This window comes from Lactuca serriola, chromosome 8 (genome assembly GCF_051521515.1).
Source record: "Lactuca serriola cultivar US96UC23 chromosome 8, Lser_US96UC23_V15, whole genome shotgun sequence".
NCBI lineage: Eukaryota > Viridiplantae > Streptophyta > Magnoliopsida > Asterales > Asteraceae > Lactuca > Lactuca serriola.
The window spans coordinates 5,970,572-5,988,687 of NC_136415.1; the positions used below are offsets into that span (position 1 = coordinate 5,970,572).

The following is an 18,116-nucleotide window of genomic DNA, read 5'->3' on the forward strand; positions in this document are numbered from 1 at the left end:
CCAGATGTAGATGCTATATATCAATCATTAGAGGAGGCGGTTGAAATGTATAATTTATATGCAGATAAAGCAGGTTTTGGTGTCAGGTTAAATACAATAATGAGGTTTGGTGACAAAACCATTAAAAAAGGTATGTAGTGTGCAACAAAATGGGTAAAATACCTAACAAATCAACTGACACTTTGGATCCTGAGGGAAGTGGAAGGAATAAACGAAACTCAAACTTCAAAATTACGGACTGCAAGACATTGATAAAGTTTGAAAGGTTACATATGCAAACTAATGCTTGTAAAATATATGAGTTTGAAGAGAATCACAACCACCCCCTAGAGACTAAAGAAGAAAGACGGTATTCCAAACGTGCACGGCGACTTAGTTATAAAGACAAGGAGTTTATAGTGCGTTCTTCAACATCTAACATTGGTGCAACAAAGGCACATAAGTTACAAGCTAGTTTGCAAGGAGGTTATGAAAACGTTGGCCCTGAAGCAATTGATTATAAAAATTTCAGAAGGAAGGTGGGAAACATTATAGGTGACAAGGATGCACAACTGGTTGTTGACAAAATGAACATGAGGAAAGATGAGTTACATAATTACACATTTGAGTATAAATGTGTTGATAGTGTGTTAAACGCAATGTTTTGGGCGGATGAAACCGATAAGTTATATTACAAGGAGTTTGGAGATGTGATATCATTTGATGCTACATTCCGAACAAATAAGTATGCTCTTATACTCATTACACATTTTTTTATTTAAATATGAATATTGATGTTTTTTGACTTTGTAATCAATGTTGAATTTGTTTTTAATTACCTTTTTGATACAGGTATGGAATGATTTTTGTGCCGTTTACATCCATTGATAACCACAAACGTTCAATAAACATTGGGGCAGGTTTGTTAAGCAACGAGTCAATAGAATCTTATTGTTGGTTGCTCGAAGCTTTTTTGAAAGCACATGTAAAACACCCTCAATTAGTGTTAACAGACCAAGATCCAGCAATTCTACAGGCCGTTGAAGCAATATTTCCTACTTCTAATCATCGTTTATGTATGTGGCACATTATGAAAAAACTACAAGCCAAGGTGTGTATATTTTGGTCTACGTTAACACGCAACATGTTTTATTCATCAATGATTTACATAGTTTACATATTTTTAATAACGATTAGCATACATATTGTTTATTCATAGTTAATCTTATAAATTTCTTTTTTTTTTTTAGGTTTCAGCCAATTTTTTGAAAAACACTGATTTTCGAAAGCGTTTTACGAAGCTTGTTTGGAATGTCTATATCGAGCCTGAAGTGTTTGAATCAAGGTGGAAACTGCTTATGAGAAAATTCAAACTACAGGACAAAAGATGGTTCAAAGACATGTACAGGGATCAAAAACTTTGGATTCCAGCCTATTTTAAAGACATGCCACTACACGGTTTGATGAAAACTACTTCAAGGTCTGAAAGCGTGAAATCATTTTTTAATAAATACTCCAACTCTGGTAATTTGCTTATCTATTTCATGATGAACTACGACACCGCAATTGGAAAGCAACGAAATGCTCAACAGAAACTAGAACATGATACAAAAAATGCAAAGCATGAAATGACGCTTCCAAGTGGCTTACTAGAACATGCAGCTGCGGTTTACACTAAAAATATTTTCTATGAGGTCAAAAAGGAAATTTTTAAAGCAGCCTAGTACTGTTCTATCGACAATGTTGAAAAGATTGATGGGTGGCAAGTTGTTATGATTACACAAACGGATAAGGGCAAACAGTTGAAGATAAAATGCAAGGTTATATTCATCGTTTAAACGTTTTTCATTAGTCATCATACAAGTATATTATATCATTATTTTTAAATTACATATATTTTTTTCAATATTATGCAATAACCACCAACTAATATGTTACTTCAATCAGTTACTAACATACATTATTTTTATCATATAATGTAGGTTGAACTAAAGTTGCCTGAAAAAGAAGTTAAATGTTCATGCAATCACTTCATACATACTGGCATTTTGTGTCGTCATATTTTTGCTGTATTGAAAAACAATCATATTGAAGAGATTCCAGAGTGTAGTGACAATGAACATGGTTTGGCATGCGGAATTAAAGCTTGCACAATTGAACATGGTGATTTGGGTGTTTAAGAGATATATTGAATGTATATGGTGTTACAAAAAAGATCTAGATCTAGACTACATAATTAACACACACTTACACACTCACTTCTACATCTCTCAAGCACACCTCTACAAGTGGTATGAACCCACTATTTATAGAGGTGTTTACATGTCTCTCTCTCATTCTCTAACAAATGGGTCTAAAGGCTAAAGCACCATATGCAAGTGGGTTTTACAAAAGTCAAACATTTACAAAGTCATGAATGAATAACTTTGCACCCCAATATTCTCCCCCTCAAAGTTAGGAATGAATGACCCACTTCAAATCTTCCAAAATCAAGCACTACGCGGTTCGAGCCTCAAAGGTGACACATGTCGAAACGAACTTCAATCTTCAATTCTTCCATGACTCTTCAATTTGGGCTCTAGGATGTGAGACCATACAAACCAAGCAGCAACGAATGATTAATTCCAAATAATCACCCAAAAGTTGCGCATAAAAACACACCCCAAAAATCTTCAATAATTCCAAACCCATTTCGAATACATCACTTCCGAACTTCCAATTGCATCATCTCATAATCTTCAAAACTTCAAGATCACTTCGGTCTTCAAATCCGCGTAATATGAAAAATTCAAGTTCGAATTTTTATATAAAACTTCTCCCCCTTTTTATAATCGAAATTTGATTATAAAACTCCAAAGGAAAAAGAACGTGCTCTATTTGGAATTTTTCATGTCAAAACTCCCCCTTAACATGTGGCATAAACAATGTGCTTCAATCCGAAAAATCCAAAAAATATTGAATTTTTAGCTTCGTTCACGGATCGCCTTTGACAAAATTTCTCAAAAATGGGTAGAAATTGTCAATTTTAAAATTCTGCAGTGACCCGTTGCACCAAAAACAGCCAAATATGCGAAACACACTCCCATTTGCGAAACTCGGTAGAATGTGTAAATTCGCACAAACTGCAGGGACCAGATTTGAAAATTCTGCAATTTCAGCATTTTATGACCCCATTTGCGAAGTTGGATATAAACTGTCAAAAATGCGAAACTACAGGTACTCGTTTTGACAATTTTTGTATGTTCTTCAAACTTGCGAAGTTCGGCAACTTGTGTTATTTCTTGACAAGAGCAGGGACCAAATGCGAAATTGTTAGCCTTCTTCCCCAATTCGCATTTTACTGTAAAATTCTTTATGGTCTTTCCCAAATCATTCACATCTTAATGTTTCGCATGTTTAACTCACCAAATGCGAATCATAAATGAGATGAATTCGCATTTTGACTCCAAAACAAAACTCCAAATGCGAAATCAATGTTAGCTCTTTAACCAAATGCGAATGAAACACTTTTCTATCAACCTCAAATGCGAACTCGATTTTAGTCTCTGTAACCAAATAAACAAATATGCGAACTCGTCTTTGATCTCATATGCGAAATCAAAATTGAGACCCAGATGCGAAGTGAAACAACCATTGCAGATGCAATTTCAAATGCGATCCCAAAAAAAAACAGCACACATCAAAGCCTTATGCGAACTGTAATTAATCAAACACAAATTCGCATCATCAAAAACTTTCGCACATCGACCCAAGATATCCCAGTCGATTACTTTTCAATACTCACCATTTGATCGATTGATTTCAAATCAAAATCAAATACCTCTTGACTTCGCATCGCATATTTGTTCTCAGTTTCAAAATCACCGGTTTTTGCTTTATCGATTCATCGACTACAATCATGCAAACTTTATTCCTCAATTCCAAAATCGACTCCAATCACACAAATGCGAACCCAATTTTTGATCTTTTCGCATCCTCCTTCAATTGCTTCATCTGTTCGTTCTTAACATCCATCCAAATCATATGAATCATTAGAAATCAAAAGTAATTTTTCGTCATCTGTTCATCAATCGATTGTCGATCCTTCGCCTTTCATTCACCAACGATTCTTTTGCTATCAATAACAGTTCTTCCCAAACTCATCGACATCAAGAACAAACACATCAACTATCAATTCCAAATCCAAAAGCAATCCTCAGTCACAATCGATTCTAACTTTCAGTATCAATTCTATCCAAAATCAATTTTGACTCGAAAAAAAATCGATTTTGATTTTTCTTAATGTCTGACCATTCAATTCCAGAAGTGAAATTGATTCAATAATCAAGACAATCGATCAAATGAATCATGACTAAGAAGATCGATTCTGTTTAACAAGTAACACATCCGATTCATAAATTGAATCATGATAAAGAACTAAACAGTATAATAGCAACAATCGAGACTCAAGATCAAGAAATCGATTACGATTTTCAGCCAATCAACCGATTAACAAACATTGAAACAATGAGGTTAAAGAATCACAAGCCATCACACAATCAAACGAGTTGAAGGTACAAGTGAGATATGCGTGTGTATAAGTCGATTGACGAACAAGATTTTCAAGTGAATCGTATTTCTTTCAGATTTTTTTAAATGGACGATTGGGCCTAAATGATTTATCAATGAACAGTAACTGATTTGTGATTTGGATTTACGAATTGGATCTGGGCTCAAATGATTTAATTGAATATTAATTGATATACGAAAGTTCTTGGGCTCTATGATTTAACATGAACAGTAACAAATCTTTGAATTGGGCTCACGATAAGGATCAAATGAATTTTAGATCAATGAAGAGTAGACACAAATTTGATTTCGTTTTTAGTGAGAATTGATCAAAAAAATATTTGTTGGATCATCAATGGGGTTTTTTCAAGAAAAATGTGATCCAACGAGTCAAACGATCATGAATCAAGAACGTAACGCACGAATTCAATGAAATTAAGAGAGATCAAAGAGAGAGACTCACCAAAATTGATCAAATTGTGACAAAAATTTCCAAACCGAGAATCGTTCTTCAAAAATCACCTTGATCTTGAAGACCCGCTCTGATACCAATTGTAGTGACAATGAACATGGTTTGGCATGCGGAATTAAAGCTTGCACAATTGAACATGGTGATTTGGGTGTTTAAGAGATATATTGAATGTATATGGTGTTACAAAAAAGATCTAGATCTAGACTACATAATTAACACACACTTACACACTCACTTCTACATCTCTCAAGCACACCTTTACAAGTGGTATGAACCCACTATTTATAGAGGTGTTTACATGTCTCTCTCTCATTCTCTAACAAATGGGTCTAAAGGCTAAAGCACCACATGCAAGTGGGTTTTACAAAAGTCAAACATTTACAAAGTCATGAATGAATAACTTTGCACCCCAACACAAAGCAGTATATTCTAAGAAGATGGAGAAGGGATGCAATTTCCAGCCATTTGCTTGCCATGAAACATGTTGCCATGGAAACAGAAGATGACACCTTTAAACTTCTAACAGAGGCATACATCAATATTGAATACTGCTTGGATCATTTCAAAAGAAGCAAAGAGAAATTGTTGGAATTTGTTGAAAAAACACGTACGTTGAAGCAGGCAGCAATGGAGTTTGGCAGTTCAAACCAAACATCATCTGATAACGATGAAGAAGAAATTATTCGGATGCTTGGAATACGCAACATTCCTGATGAAATAAATATCCATCCACCTGCATCTATACGTACCAAAGGTAGTGGAACTAAGAAAAGAATGGTTAGTGCTATTGAGAAAGCCGTTGCAGCTGTAAAGAAAAAAACCAGAATGTGCATAGGTTGCAATCAATATGTTAACCATAATTGGAGGACTTGCAAAGTAAGACTTGCACGAGAGTCAAAAGCAGCTTAAAATTGCCCAGTCGTTTTCCCAATAGATTTTACTTTTCTATTACATTTATGAATAAGGATATGTTTTTATGATTTAGTAGGTTATGTTATCTTAAAACACTTTCATTATTTTTAACGTTTTGTTTTATTCATCGATGAATAATAGCAATGCCAAATTTGGTAATGTTAACAGATTAATGATATTATCTGGCATTTAAACCTCTTTTATTAGATTAAAACAGTTCGCACTTACAATAAATATACTTTTCCTTTCTTGAACTTATAAAACCATCAATCATTATATACTATAGTCATATACAATCCAAGCAATATTCATAGTTTATTGTATGTTGTTAGTAGTATATCTTAATAACAAATGTTTGTACGATTAACTTTTAAAACACTTATACATCATATATTGATTTACGTTTGCGTTTGGGTAAATTTTAGTCATAAGTTTAACAATGGTCGACTTTAAACCCTTAAGTTTAGTCAATAATGAATAACATCATAAATACATTAATTATTTTCAACATATTGATGATATGAAAATTGTTAAATACTCTTCTGTTTAAGATAAAACAATTTGCATTTAAAGTTTAATATGTTAGGAATAATTCAAGTAAGTGTTTATGCTATTAATCAATATTTAAATAACAACATACTTTAAGATATAAACCCACTGACAATCATTATATAATATAGATATGTTCACTTTAATTATTAAAAATTCTGATTGTATGGTCATAGTAACATAGCATATTAACGAATGTTTGTTAGTAAGAATCATTACTGAATATACACTAAAACTATACCATCAATGTTAATCATCATTTTTTAACATAACTTAATTTTTCAAATGTTAATGTTAAATTATAACTACTAAAATATCACTAGTCCATTACTAAAATTAGCAAACCAAAAGTAACTATTGTACGTTCAGCAACCCAAGTTAATATCCTTAGCATACAAAAGCATTGTTTTTAAACTATCCAAAAGAAACCATTGAAGTCATGACTAAAATAACTTTTTTAACATAATTAACTTAAATCATCCAATCTCCTGTGAATTTCTTCCTTTGCAATGGCCAACAGTTGATAACGTTATTTTGAAGGAATCTTGTGGAATTCATCAACCTTTTGCAGCACATAATCCTTTTGCACATTATATTCATGAGTGATGATTTTGTATAAATACTTTGTCCTCAGTTTAACAAGTTGATCATCTTGTGCAGAAGACTCGTTCTTGAACCCAGCTTTAAACTCATTTTTCATACTTCCACCCATATATGTTTCCATGTGACGCATCGTAAACACACCACAATCAATGCTGTTGTTTATTGTTCTCCAAGACATTTCCAGTCTATGTGGCATCACATGCGAAAACATCTCAGCTTTTGGATGATTCTGAGATTTTAAGTAATCAACTATGTACTCTTTCTAAAAATGTAAAAAACATTGTCTACGCATATGAAATTTTATTAACTATGTAAAGTAATTTTTATTAATCACTTACAATGATTTAGGGCAACTGACCATATCTCTCACCATCAGGATCATCAACTTTGATGTTTTCAACGATTACAAACTCTGGTTGTTGTAGATTGATCACAAAAAGGAAAATGTGGAAGGAACGGATGATTGGTAGGAAAAGCTGCAACGTTTATTCATTACAATTGTATTCACTTTATTTAATATTCATATTTGATCAATGATAAATACACACGTAAGTAAACTGTCGAGATATATCTCTTACCAATCCAACAAAACGTAGGCTTGCGTCCATATCTTCAATAGAAAGCACCAAATTCTCAATGAATTTATCTTTATGTTGACTTTCTATTAAATCACTTTCAAGATATGAATTCTGTGATCGATTTTTAAAAACTCATTAACTTTTTTATATGTTGTATTTAAAAAATAGTATAATCAACATTAAACAATATTAAATTATACCGTCGCATCTGTCTTGCAATAAACTCTCAGAGGCGATTCAGGTGCACGCTTACTTTCATCAAGATTCAACACTTGACTCCAACATTCAATGACATGGCCAAATAGTTCACATGTTGGAAAAAAACTTTCCATGTGAAACCTCTAAGCAGAAAAACCATTCAAAGTGTGGAAAACTATATCACTGCAAAAGTCGTGAACAATTAATAATATTTTTAATAAGCAACCAACAAAATTAAGTAATTTTAAAAATATTTTAAATGCAACTTACTTTGGCTCTCCCTGAAGAGAGAATATCCATTCTGCTACACGTTTTTCCTGCCGTGGAACTCCTTTGATGATATCAACAGCCCGTATAATGTAAGGAGATTTCAGATATTCAGATTTCATGCGAGGCCTGTACCCTCTTCTACTAACCCAATGTTCATCGTTGTTGAATGGTACTATAGACAAAGGAATTGGCATTTCCATTTTAGATGGTGGTGTATTCTTAAAAGATTTTGTTCCAGATCTATTCGCGAAGTCTGCATATTCCTGTGACATTTGAATACCACATTTTGCTGTCGGGGAGTTGTCAAACTGTTTGTTAGTTGTAGCTAGAATCAGCGTACGTTCAATTTCAGCCTCGTTATCATACCACCATTGAGATTGTTCTGGTTCCTCTGATGCGGAAACTTCAGTAAACAAATCATTTACTTTGTTTTTACATTCTTTGACCAACTGATTATCAGGATATTTCTTGACAACATCATTTATTTTGTCCTCCAACACTTTCTTTTGCTGCAATATCATGTCGTACATCTCCTTTATTGATGAAATAGTTGTCTAATTAGGTCACCACAATAGAATTACGTTACAAACCAAATAAAAACATTAATATGTTAGTTAGTATTAATTAATACTTTAGTAACTCATTATTCAAATGTGAATAGGTAGTAAACTACCTCAACACTTTCCCCACTTCCACTAAAAATATCATCTCCTTGATTTCCCTACGAAAAGTAACACAATATTAGTTGTTGTACTAATAACTTATTATTTAGTAAAGATTATATTATATTACTACCTTACACCTTACACCTCCTGCATCATTTCCCTGTCAATAATGTATGAATGTAATCGATTTACATTATACCAAAATAACAAATAATAAATTTCATATGCATTGTTCAATACAATAAAATATTACCTGAACTTTTTCTTGCCCTACATTACCAGTTCCCGATGCTTCATTGATGACTTGAAATGGATCTTGCAATTCACCCATACCCAGACCAATTGTCCTACACTCTACTCTTTCTCGCTCACGTAGTTTATCAACATTCCAACAACATATTGCTGGTCTGCATCGTACAATCTTCACTGAATCACATCGAACACTTTCTACGTATAGCAACTACAACAAAGACAAATAAAAAATGTATTACTTAAATACACTTTAATGTATCTGCACACATAAGGCTACAAATATTAAATGACAGATTAATTTAAAACAAATCTTACCAGCAGTAATATAATTGGCCCAACATAGAATCCTTTTTTGCTGTTTGGATTCCATACACTTTTTGTCTCCTTAAGGCAATCAAAAACATATCCACACCAATCAATGTCACTTAGATCCAGGTCTTTCGTCACTTTTGATAACATCGACAGGTCACATGTTCCCATGCTCATCGACTGACCTGGTGTATTACACAACAGGACAAAGATGTTTACTTTAAACATTAAATCTGCACGTGTTGATTGCATAATAACTTGTTGAACTGCCCTTGGTCTAATATTATCTTCATCTTCGAATTGTTTTCTCCAAACAGTTACCGTGTCGTCTGTGACTTCTCTATAAGGCATGGACTTTATTGTAACATGTCCCAGAGGCAGACCCAACATTTCGTGAATAACTTGCCGATTGATTGGTATCTCTCCATGATGAAGTTTGAGTACCATCCTATCTGCATTAAAATTCCTGACAATATAATGCCCCATAATTGATGCACACCCATCCACTTTCATATTCAACAAATGCCCCAGACCAATAGAAGAAATATAAACTTCCTGTTCCTTGCTAAGGTTATGCATATAACTGTACAAAACATTTGGAGATGTCCGTACTTGTATTCGCCTTGCTTCTTCTGCACCACTTGCTACAACTTTAGGCAGTTTTCTTGGCTTCAACACATTTCCTTCTTTATTCCTTTGTCTTTTAAATTTCTTCACATTTTCTTTTTCATCATCTTTGAATGAAGTATGATGCCTTCTCTTTTTCCTTGTTACCACAGGTTTGTCAACTTCAAAATCAGAGTCTTCATCTTCGTCAAGCTTCTTGACAGTAACATTATCTTTTCCTGTTAAGACATATTTAACACAATAAATGATTATAAATAAATTACCAAACCAATACTATACTAAATTTATTGAAAAAAAACACAACCTGAAAATGAGTTTATAACAACAACTTCATCACCTTTTATTTTACATCTATCAAAACGTCTTTTTGTTCTCAATTCATTTTGCCTATTTAGTCCACTATCTTCTGTCATCTCATAACTTTCAATCAAACCTGCCAATAATTAGACAACATAATCATAACTGAATATACTTTAATATACAAGTTATATTACATGAAATCATCATTCATACCTTTTTTTTCTGTATATTTTTTTTAGCTTTTGAAAACCTTGAATTTCCTCCATCAAACTTCTTCACATTGACTTTGGGTTTCATGTTCTTTTCTATTAATAAATACAAAACAACACAAGTTATTAAAACTAACTACAACATCAAACTCTAAATAAATTTATTTCTAAACAAGTACATTACTTGAATCTGAGCTCAAAACTACAACTTTAAGATCCCTTCGCATTGAATGAGCTGGTGTGCGATTAACACGTTCCCCCACACCTGTCCAAAAAATAAGACACATACCCACTATAGATTCCAATTGATATTTAACATTTTAAATTTCATATAATCATCATCACCACCGGTTTGTTTTTTAGTTTTCTTCTTAGGTGTTGAACACTTCTTTTGTCTTTCTCTTCTAATATGAGGTTGTACTAGTTCGTTTCCTTCATTGTCTTCATCTTCAATATCAATAAGCAATGGATTGGATTCTTCATTAGTGAATTTTCTGAATGTCGTCTTTAGTAATATCCTCTCGCTTTTCTTTCTACCTAATAGTAGAATTAAAATACCTTAATCATTTATAACTCAGAATTGAATCATTAACAACTCAAATAATCATAAATTATACCTACTAAACACAAACACAATTAAACACATACCCAAAAACAGAGGAATTTTTACAATAATCATCAATAAACAAACAATGTAATTAACTTAATCACATAAAACAATTGGGACTCCTACAGCATTATTCGTTACATACAAAATCATGTACAGGATCAAAACCACATACATACTCAATAAAGTACCCATTCACAACTGAATATGACTTTAACAATATACAAAACATACAACCAACAACAAGGATTAATACTAGAAAAAGTACTTCTGTCTCTAAAACAATCGGATTTTACAAGTAATCATTAGTAATGAATGACATTTATACCCTTCGTTATTATTTTTCTACTAAACACCATTCACAATCGAATACTAACATCAATTACTCCTCTTGTCCCCAAAATCAGAGGAATGTTTACAATAATCATCAATAAACAAACAGTGTAATTAACTTACTCACATAAAACAGTTGGAACTCCTACAACATTATTCTTTACATACAAAATCATGTACAGGATCAAAAACACATACATACTCAATAAAGTACCCATTCACAACTGAATATGAATTTAACAATATACAAAACATACAACCAACAAGTAATCGTTAGTAATGAATGACAGTTATACCCTTCGTTATTATTTTTCTACTAAAAAACATTCACAATCGAATACTAACATCAATTACTCCTCTTGTCCTACTTATAATGTATTTATTTTGCCATTGATCAACAATAAGACTCTTAAAACAAAAGTAAAAAAAAGCCCTAATTTTTGGGTTTACGTAACCTTACTTCAGTTCAAAGTAGTCGACTACGATTACACATGTATATACATCTTAGAACTTTCAAACACAATCATAAACTATTGATTTTTAAGCACATTCAATATCAGAATACCGTAACTTCGAAACTCATCTATAATTACCATTTTCATTTAAACATTCAAATACACCAACGTGTTACTTGTTAAACACAACATTTAAATCAACAATCATCAAAGATGAAGAATCACTACAGTTCATAATCGATGATATAAAGAAAAAACGAAAAACCCAACTTCTAGGGTTTTAAGAATCGTTAAAATGTACACATTAACAAAAAATAAACACACTAATACACCCGTTTTCCAGTCAATCGACATTCAAAAAAGATTAGAAAGCTTACTTCTTCCACTTCGATTGATCAACGACGACATTACTCCACCTTCAACGCTTCACGGAGTTCTGAATGCAAAATACCTCTTCACGGATGAACAGTATTAATCGACTTCGGTATAATCGTTTAGCTGTGACGCTATTTTTCATTAAGATATGATCGAATCATCCAAAAGATTAGAAGTTAACTGTGATTACTAAAACATAGGAACGGTTTCTTTGAATTTTCAAACTTACCCGATATATTCAAATTGGATGACATCATAAAATTACTTGAATACCCTTTTATATTTTTTTTAATTAAAAAAAAAAATAAAATCATTTATTATTTTCTTTAAATTAATGATCAATTAAATCCTTAGATTATAAATATTTAATGTACCAGATTTGTTCTCGCGTTCTCATTTGATCCTTTCCCTATATATATATATATATATATATATATATATATATATATATATATATATATATATATATATATATATATATATATATATATATATATATATATATATATATATATAGACACACACATAATGCGGTGCAGTTTTACCCGCAATTTTATTATTAAAAACCGCAAACTCCAATACATAGTGCGGTTTGGCAAAATTACAAATCGCAAACTACACAATAAATCTGATAAACCATGTTATGCATTGCGGTATGGTACGATGCGGGCAGTTTATTTTGTTTGTACGGTTTGATATATATCTCTACCAAAGCCTGCATAATATCAACATATCCTTCACTGATGAATTCAGACAATATTAAGTCAATATTAATTAATCTAACCTATATGAAAATCATTATCACTATTCAAATTATTAATTTTTATTGTTGTTCACAATCCTTACTTCTTTATAAATATTTAATTAATATTAGAATATTCTTATATGTATGTTTAATCAAACATTTTATATAATTTCATCACTTACGGTGGACATACATTTTGAAAACTATATTATATGGATGTCTATTTTTAGAAAACGAAAAATTATTAATTTTGATATGTTTAGTTTCTTTTCAATCAAAAAAATAAACCAAAATATTAAAAAACAACAACAAAATTAAGTATGGAGTTTCCCGAAAAAAAGGATTTGTTTTCTATATATAAATATGTATTTCTATGGAAAGATGATGAAAAATTATGAATTTTGGTATATTCAGTTTTTTTTTTTGATAATAAATTTATCCTAAAAATTAAAAAAAATATATGAGTTTTTTATTATAATCTGGTGCATATATGGTTCTAACTTCTAACTACTGAGATTGGTTAATATATATATATATATATATATATATATATATATATATATATATATATATATATATATATATAAAGAGTGAAGAAACAACAATTGAACTTATAAATCTAAAAATAAAGAAGGAAGCTTTTGAGTTCTTGATAATAAGCTCGTAGTGCTTATTTAGACAATAAAGTGGTTTCTTTAACTTGCAAATGTGAGGTAGGCTTAGAAGGGTGAATGAAGCCTCAAGAGAAAATCATCTATACAAGATCAAAGATTGTACCTATACACGATCAAAGACGGTACCTTGTAGTAAGATATTATTGATGTCCAACTAACATAACTATAGAAACAGATTGAATCCAACACACGTTAAGAGTGTGTGACCTTGTATATTTATAATCAATGTTACAACATACTCTCCTAAAATCATGGAGAGATAAAGACATAAACAAATACATACTAATTAATACAAGATCATTATCTAATATCCCCTTTTAGCTTATCGGTGGTGGACCAAGACACATGTAAGACTTTTAGTGAATATGTCAGCCACTTGAAGCTTGGTTGGAATGAACTTGGTATATAACTTGCCAGATGCTATAAGTTGTCGAATAAAATGATAATCAAGATCACGATGTTTTACACGTTTATGAGAGATCGGATTCTGAGTCATGAAAAGAGCACTCTTATTATCACAAAGCAAAGTAGGTTTATCTGGAGGTAGAGCATGTAATTATCAAAGAAGATGAGTGATCCAAACAATTTCAGCAACTGTGTTAGCCATAACATGATACTCAGGCCCACAACCAGAACGAGAAATAGTAGGTTACTTCTTAGCACTCCACGAGACCAAATTACCACCAAGAAAGATCCAGTAACCATATGTAGAGCGACGTGTTTCCAAACATCTGGACCAGTCAACATCAGAGTAGCAAGAATATTAGTGGAGTGAGGAAGACTATAGGTGAGTCCAAAAGCAATAGTTCCCTTGACATAGCGAAGGATACGTTTGACGGATTGGAAGTGAGCAATTGTAAGGGCATGTAAGTACTGACTTGCTTGGTTGACAACATAAGACAAATCAGCTCGAGTAATCGTAAAATACTGTAGAGCCCCAACAAGAGACCTATAAAGAGTAGGATCAGAGAACAGAGTACCATGAGGAGTGAACGTCTCGTGAGTAGCAAGTGGAGTAGGAACAAGATTGGACTCTAGAAGATCAGTGCGAGTCAAAATGTCTTTAGCATATTTTGATTGATTGAGGAATAAACCATCATCGATATAGCTGACTTCTAACCCCAAAAAATAACTAAGATATCCATGGTCTTTGATAGCAAACTCCTGATGCAAACGGTTAGTAAAAGAATGAATCACATATTCCTGGTTACCTATAAGAATTAAATCATCCACGTATACTAGAAGATACCTAGTGGCGTCTAGTATATATGCTAGGAATTTCAGCGATGATCGTAAGGGGTTGTTGTAGGATCAATTTTTCGGTAATTTAGAGAAGGGTAAAATAAAGAAATTGTGGTAGGATGGTTGTTAGTTGGAGAAGTAGAGAGAAATAGGGTATAGTAGCTATAACCATTTCCGAATATAGAAGAAGGTTCGAGGGGTGACCAGTGAAAACAATGGAGGAAGGAATACGAGGTAGGTATGAAATGTGGGAGTTATAATTTGTTGAAAAAAATACATGATTTGTCCATGAAGTTTACCAGAAATAACTAGTAGAGGACAGCTCTCAAAAAGTCTACACGCTTCATCCTTATGATTTTGTTTTCTTGCGTGGTTGGTCTTTTACCCATGTAAAAAGACTATTTTCTTACCTTTTTAATATCGTTTATCTTTTTCGTTTTACAATAAATATTCAATAGAAGGCCACACCATCCCCATCTCATCCCACCCCACCTCCATCCTTCATTTTCATCATCATTCACGAAACTATTTCACCACTGCAATCTAGTACAACAAATCAAAATTTGAAATTGATGCATGACTAGAAATTAAACTTGGATTTGAATTTGAGCTTGATAAACATCATAAAAATCATAAAACTTAACTTAAATCAAAACCAAAAAGCAAATATTTGAAATTAAATCAAAACAAAAATAAAAAATTTGAACTTGATAAATATCATACAACCCAACATCTAATCGATCTGCAACTAAATATATAAAAAATCAAAATTGAAATTCAAGATCTAGTTGGTGGTTCTACACGATGGAAGTGGCTCGGGTAGATGAAGCAAAGTGGTGGATTTTCTAAGTGAGAGAGAACTATGGCAATGAGATTGGTGATAGTTGTGAGTTTTTTAGACGGAGAATTCTATTGTAAGGAGATCAATAACCTTGGTTGGTTTTCTGAGTCAGAGAGTTCTATGGTGGAGGAGATTTGATAACTTGAATTTTTGTATTGATTTTATCATGCATTTTATATTAGTTTTTGTATTTTTAATATTCATTTGCATTGAATCGTTAAATTTATTGTTTTGGATATTTTTTCTTGTTTAAGTTAAATTTGTATAGATATGTACAAACGAGATGGTATTTTTGAGCATCAAGCAAACATCCAAAGCCTTATGTCTATGATTGAAATCTTGTAGCAAGATTTTTAATCGAGAAGAAAAAACTAAGCAATATAAAGAAAATTTTAAATTTTTAGCAAGCATTGCATTGCAAGACCTTCTTCAACTAATCAAATAAAGGGGTAAACATTGTACGATTGAGCTTAAACTTTATGAGTACATCTGACCTGAGAAGAGTGGAATTGGACGAGTTTTGATGCAGTTTTCGGCCTTCCTAATAACAGCACAGAAGGCTATCTAGAACCCAATATGGCGACCCAATTAGTTTATTGTGGCAGCCCGTTTGTTTATTGTCTAGCAACCCAAATTAATGAAGCATCAACCCACTTTGGGACTTTTTGGATGCTGAAAAACGCAGCAAGTATAGATAGAAAAGAAAAATAAGGGCATCGCACATACAATCGAGTAGAAAGAGAAGACAAAAGAGGATGAGAGCGGAAAAAAATTTATTAATTTTTATTTTTTACTTGGGATGGAGTTTTTGGAACAGAAAAAGAAAAAAAAATTAAAATGGTATATTATCTTCATTTTGCAGGTGGTATCCATATAACTTTCTATCATTTTTATATAATTATTATTATTATTATTATTATTATTATTATTATTATTTATTTATTTATTTATTTATTTATTTCGAATATTAGGTGAAGCAATAGAACAATTGGTAGATTATAAGTAATTTTATATAGATGTTGTCCTTTGTTCTCTTGAGAAAAGTAGTGAAATGATTTTGGAGGAACGATTAGGTTTTATATTAGGTAACAAGCTTGTGTTCTCCAAGGTAGAAATTTCTAAGTGTTTAAACTTTCTTTGAATTTGGTGATTCTTACCTCCTAATGCTAGTTAAATCATATAATGCAAGTTAAATTATATGGACTAAATGCTTATTTGGTATATGAACAAGATTATGACCCGCGTTAAACGCGGGGAACACATAAATAAAATGCAAATTTATATAGATATTACAAAATAATTATAATAAAAGTAGGGTTATTGGTATTATTGAAATGTATAGAAATTACACTAAAATATGTAAATATATATAACGTTCAAGGACCTCTTTATAGACAACATTTTTTGTTTTAGTAGTTCAATGACCTTGCTTATCACATATAAGTACCTTCAAATATTTTGTACTTGTAACACGGAAAACAACTATATATAGCTAACCATGCGTGAAAATAGGTCTACACAAGTATAATTCAACATTTGACAATGTACTTTCAAAATACATTGTTATTTTATGGCTATATTGCGAAATATAACTGTTTATTTAAAAAAAAAAAATAGCAACTTATTTATATTCCTTCAAAATGAACCACATAAAACCCCCTACAATATTAAATATAAGGAAACTATAACAAATAAATCTGCAACGAACCTAATCATCTCCCTCCACTTCATCTCTAATATCAGATCTTTTTTTTCCTTAATCTGAGTTATTGTCACTATCATCGACAATGTTAAGATTCATTGATGGCTTCTTTTTTATTTGAGTAAATTACACGAATGGTCCTTATGGTTTAGGGTAATTTGCATGTTTGGTCCCTAACTTATTTTTTTAACTCGGAAGGCCCCTATCATTTGTTTTTGTTACGCACTTTGTCTATGTCTTACCTAAAAAGACTATTTTGCCGTTGATTTTTTTAATTTATTTAAATAAACACACCCCCAACCCCACCCCCCACCTTATCTTACCTACCCTAACATTTGTTCCTATTTAAATACTAGTGTTTTTAGCTAAGATAAGGACCAAGCACGTAACAAAAACAAACAATAGGGACCAAACGTGTAACAAAAACAAACAACATGGACTTTCCGAGTTAAAAAAATAAGTTATTGACCAATCACGCAAATTACCCCAAACCATAGGGACTATTCGTGTAATTTACTCTTTTTATTTTAGGGATAATATGATAGAAATCATTTATCAAGTCCATCATTTATGTTTATATCTTTGTTTTTTTTTTGTTGATTTTGATATACCTTCTTCGATTTACCACCATCTTTTTTTTTTATGAAATAACATTTTTTTTGTGAAATTCG

At 31.7% G+C, this 18,116-nt stretch overlaps 3 protein-coding genes across 4 annotated transcripts in view; 2 read left to right on the top strand and 1 right to left on the bottom strand.

Moving 5' to 3' along the window:
- Positions 1-2,195, top strand: part of LOC145068832 (protein FAR1-RELATED SEQUENCE 5-like) — a 2,298-nt gene extending 103 nt beyond the window's left edge. The window contains exons 1-4 of one of the 2 annotated variants that reach the window (XR_013689147.1): positions 1-724; positions 832-1,090; positions 1,230-1,799; positions 1,962-2,195. The exon at positions 1-724 is cut by the window's left edge and continues 103 nt beyond it. Coding sequence is in view for 1 of the 2 variants with exons in the window: in XM_079015814.1 (XP_078871940.1) it covers positions 150-724; positions 832-1,090; positions 1,230-1,703 (1,308 nt within the window). In the remaining variant the exon portion in view is untranslated. The other variant, XM_079015814.1, reaches the window with a different exon arrangement.
- A 3,278-nt stretch (positions 2,196-5,473) lies between these two features.
- On the top strand, positions 5,474-5,908 carry LOC145066605 (uncharacterized). Its single transcript, XM_079013900.1, has one exon. It carries the CDS (start codon positions 5,474-5,476, stop codon positions 5,906-5,908), a length of 435 nt encoding a protein of 144 aa, XP_078870026.1.
- A 3,439-nt stretch (positions 5,909-9,347) lies between these two features.
- On the bottom strand, positions 9,348-12,506 carry LOC145069402 (uncharacterized). Its single transcript, XM_079016330.1, has 7 exons — positions 12,244-12,506; positions 10,820-11,008; positions 10,656-10,736; positions 10,476-10,567; positions 10,267-10,395; positions 9,869-10,180; positions 9,348-9,787 (listed from the first exon to the last, which is right to left on the bottom strand). Exons 1-5 carry the CDS (start codon positions 12,272-12,274, stop codon positions 10,390-10,392), a joined length of 399 nt encoding a protein of 132 aa, XP_078872456.1. The 5' UTR covers positions 12,275-12,506; the 3' UTR covers positions 9,348-9,787; positions 9,869-10,180; positions 10,267-10,389.
- Positions 12,507-18,116: the final 5,610 nt, after the last annotated feature.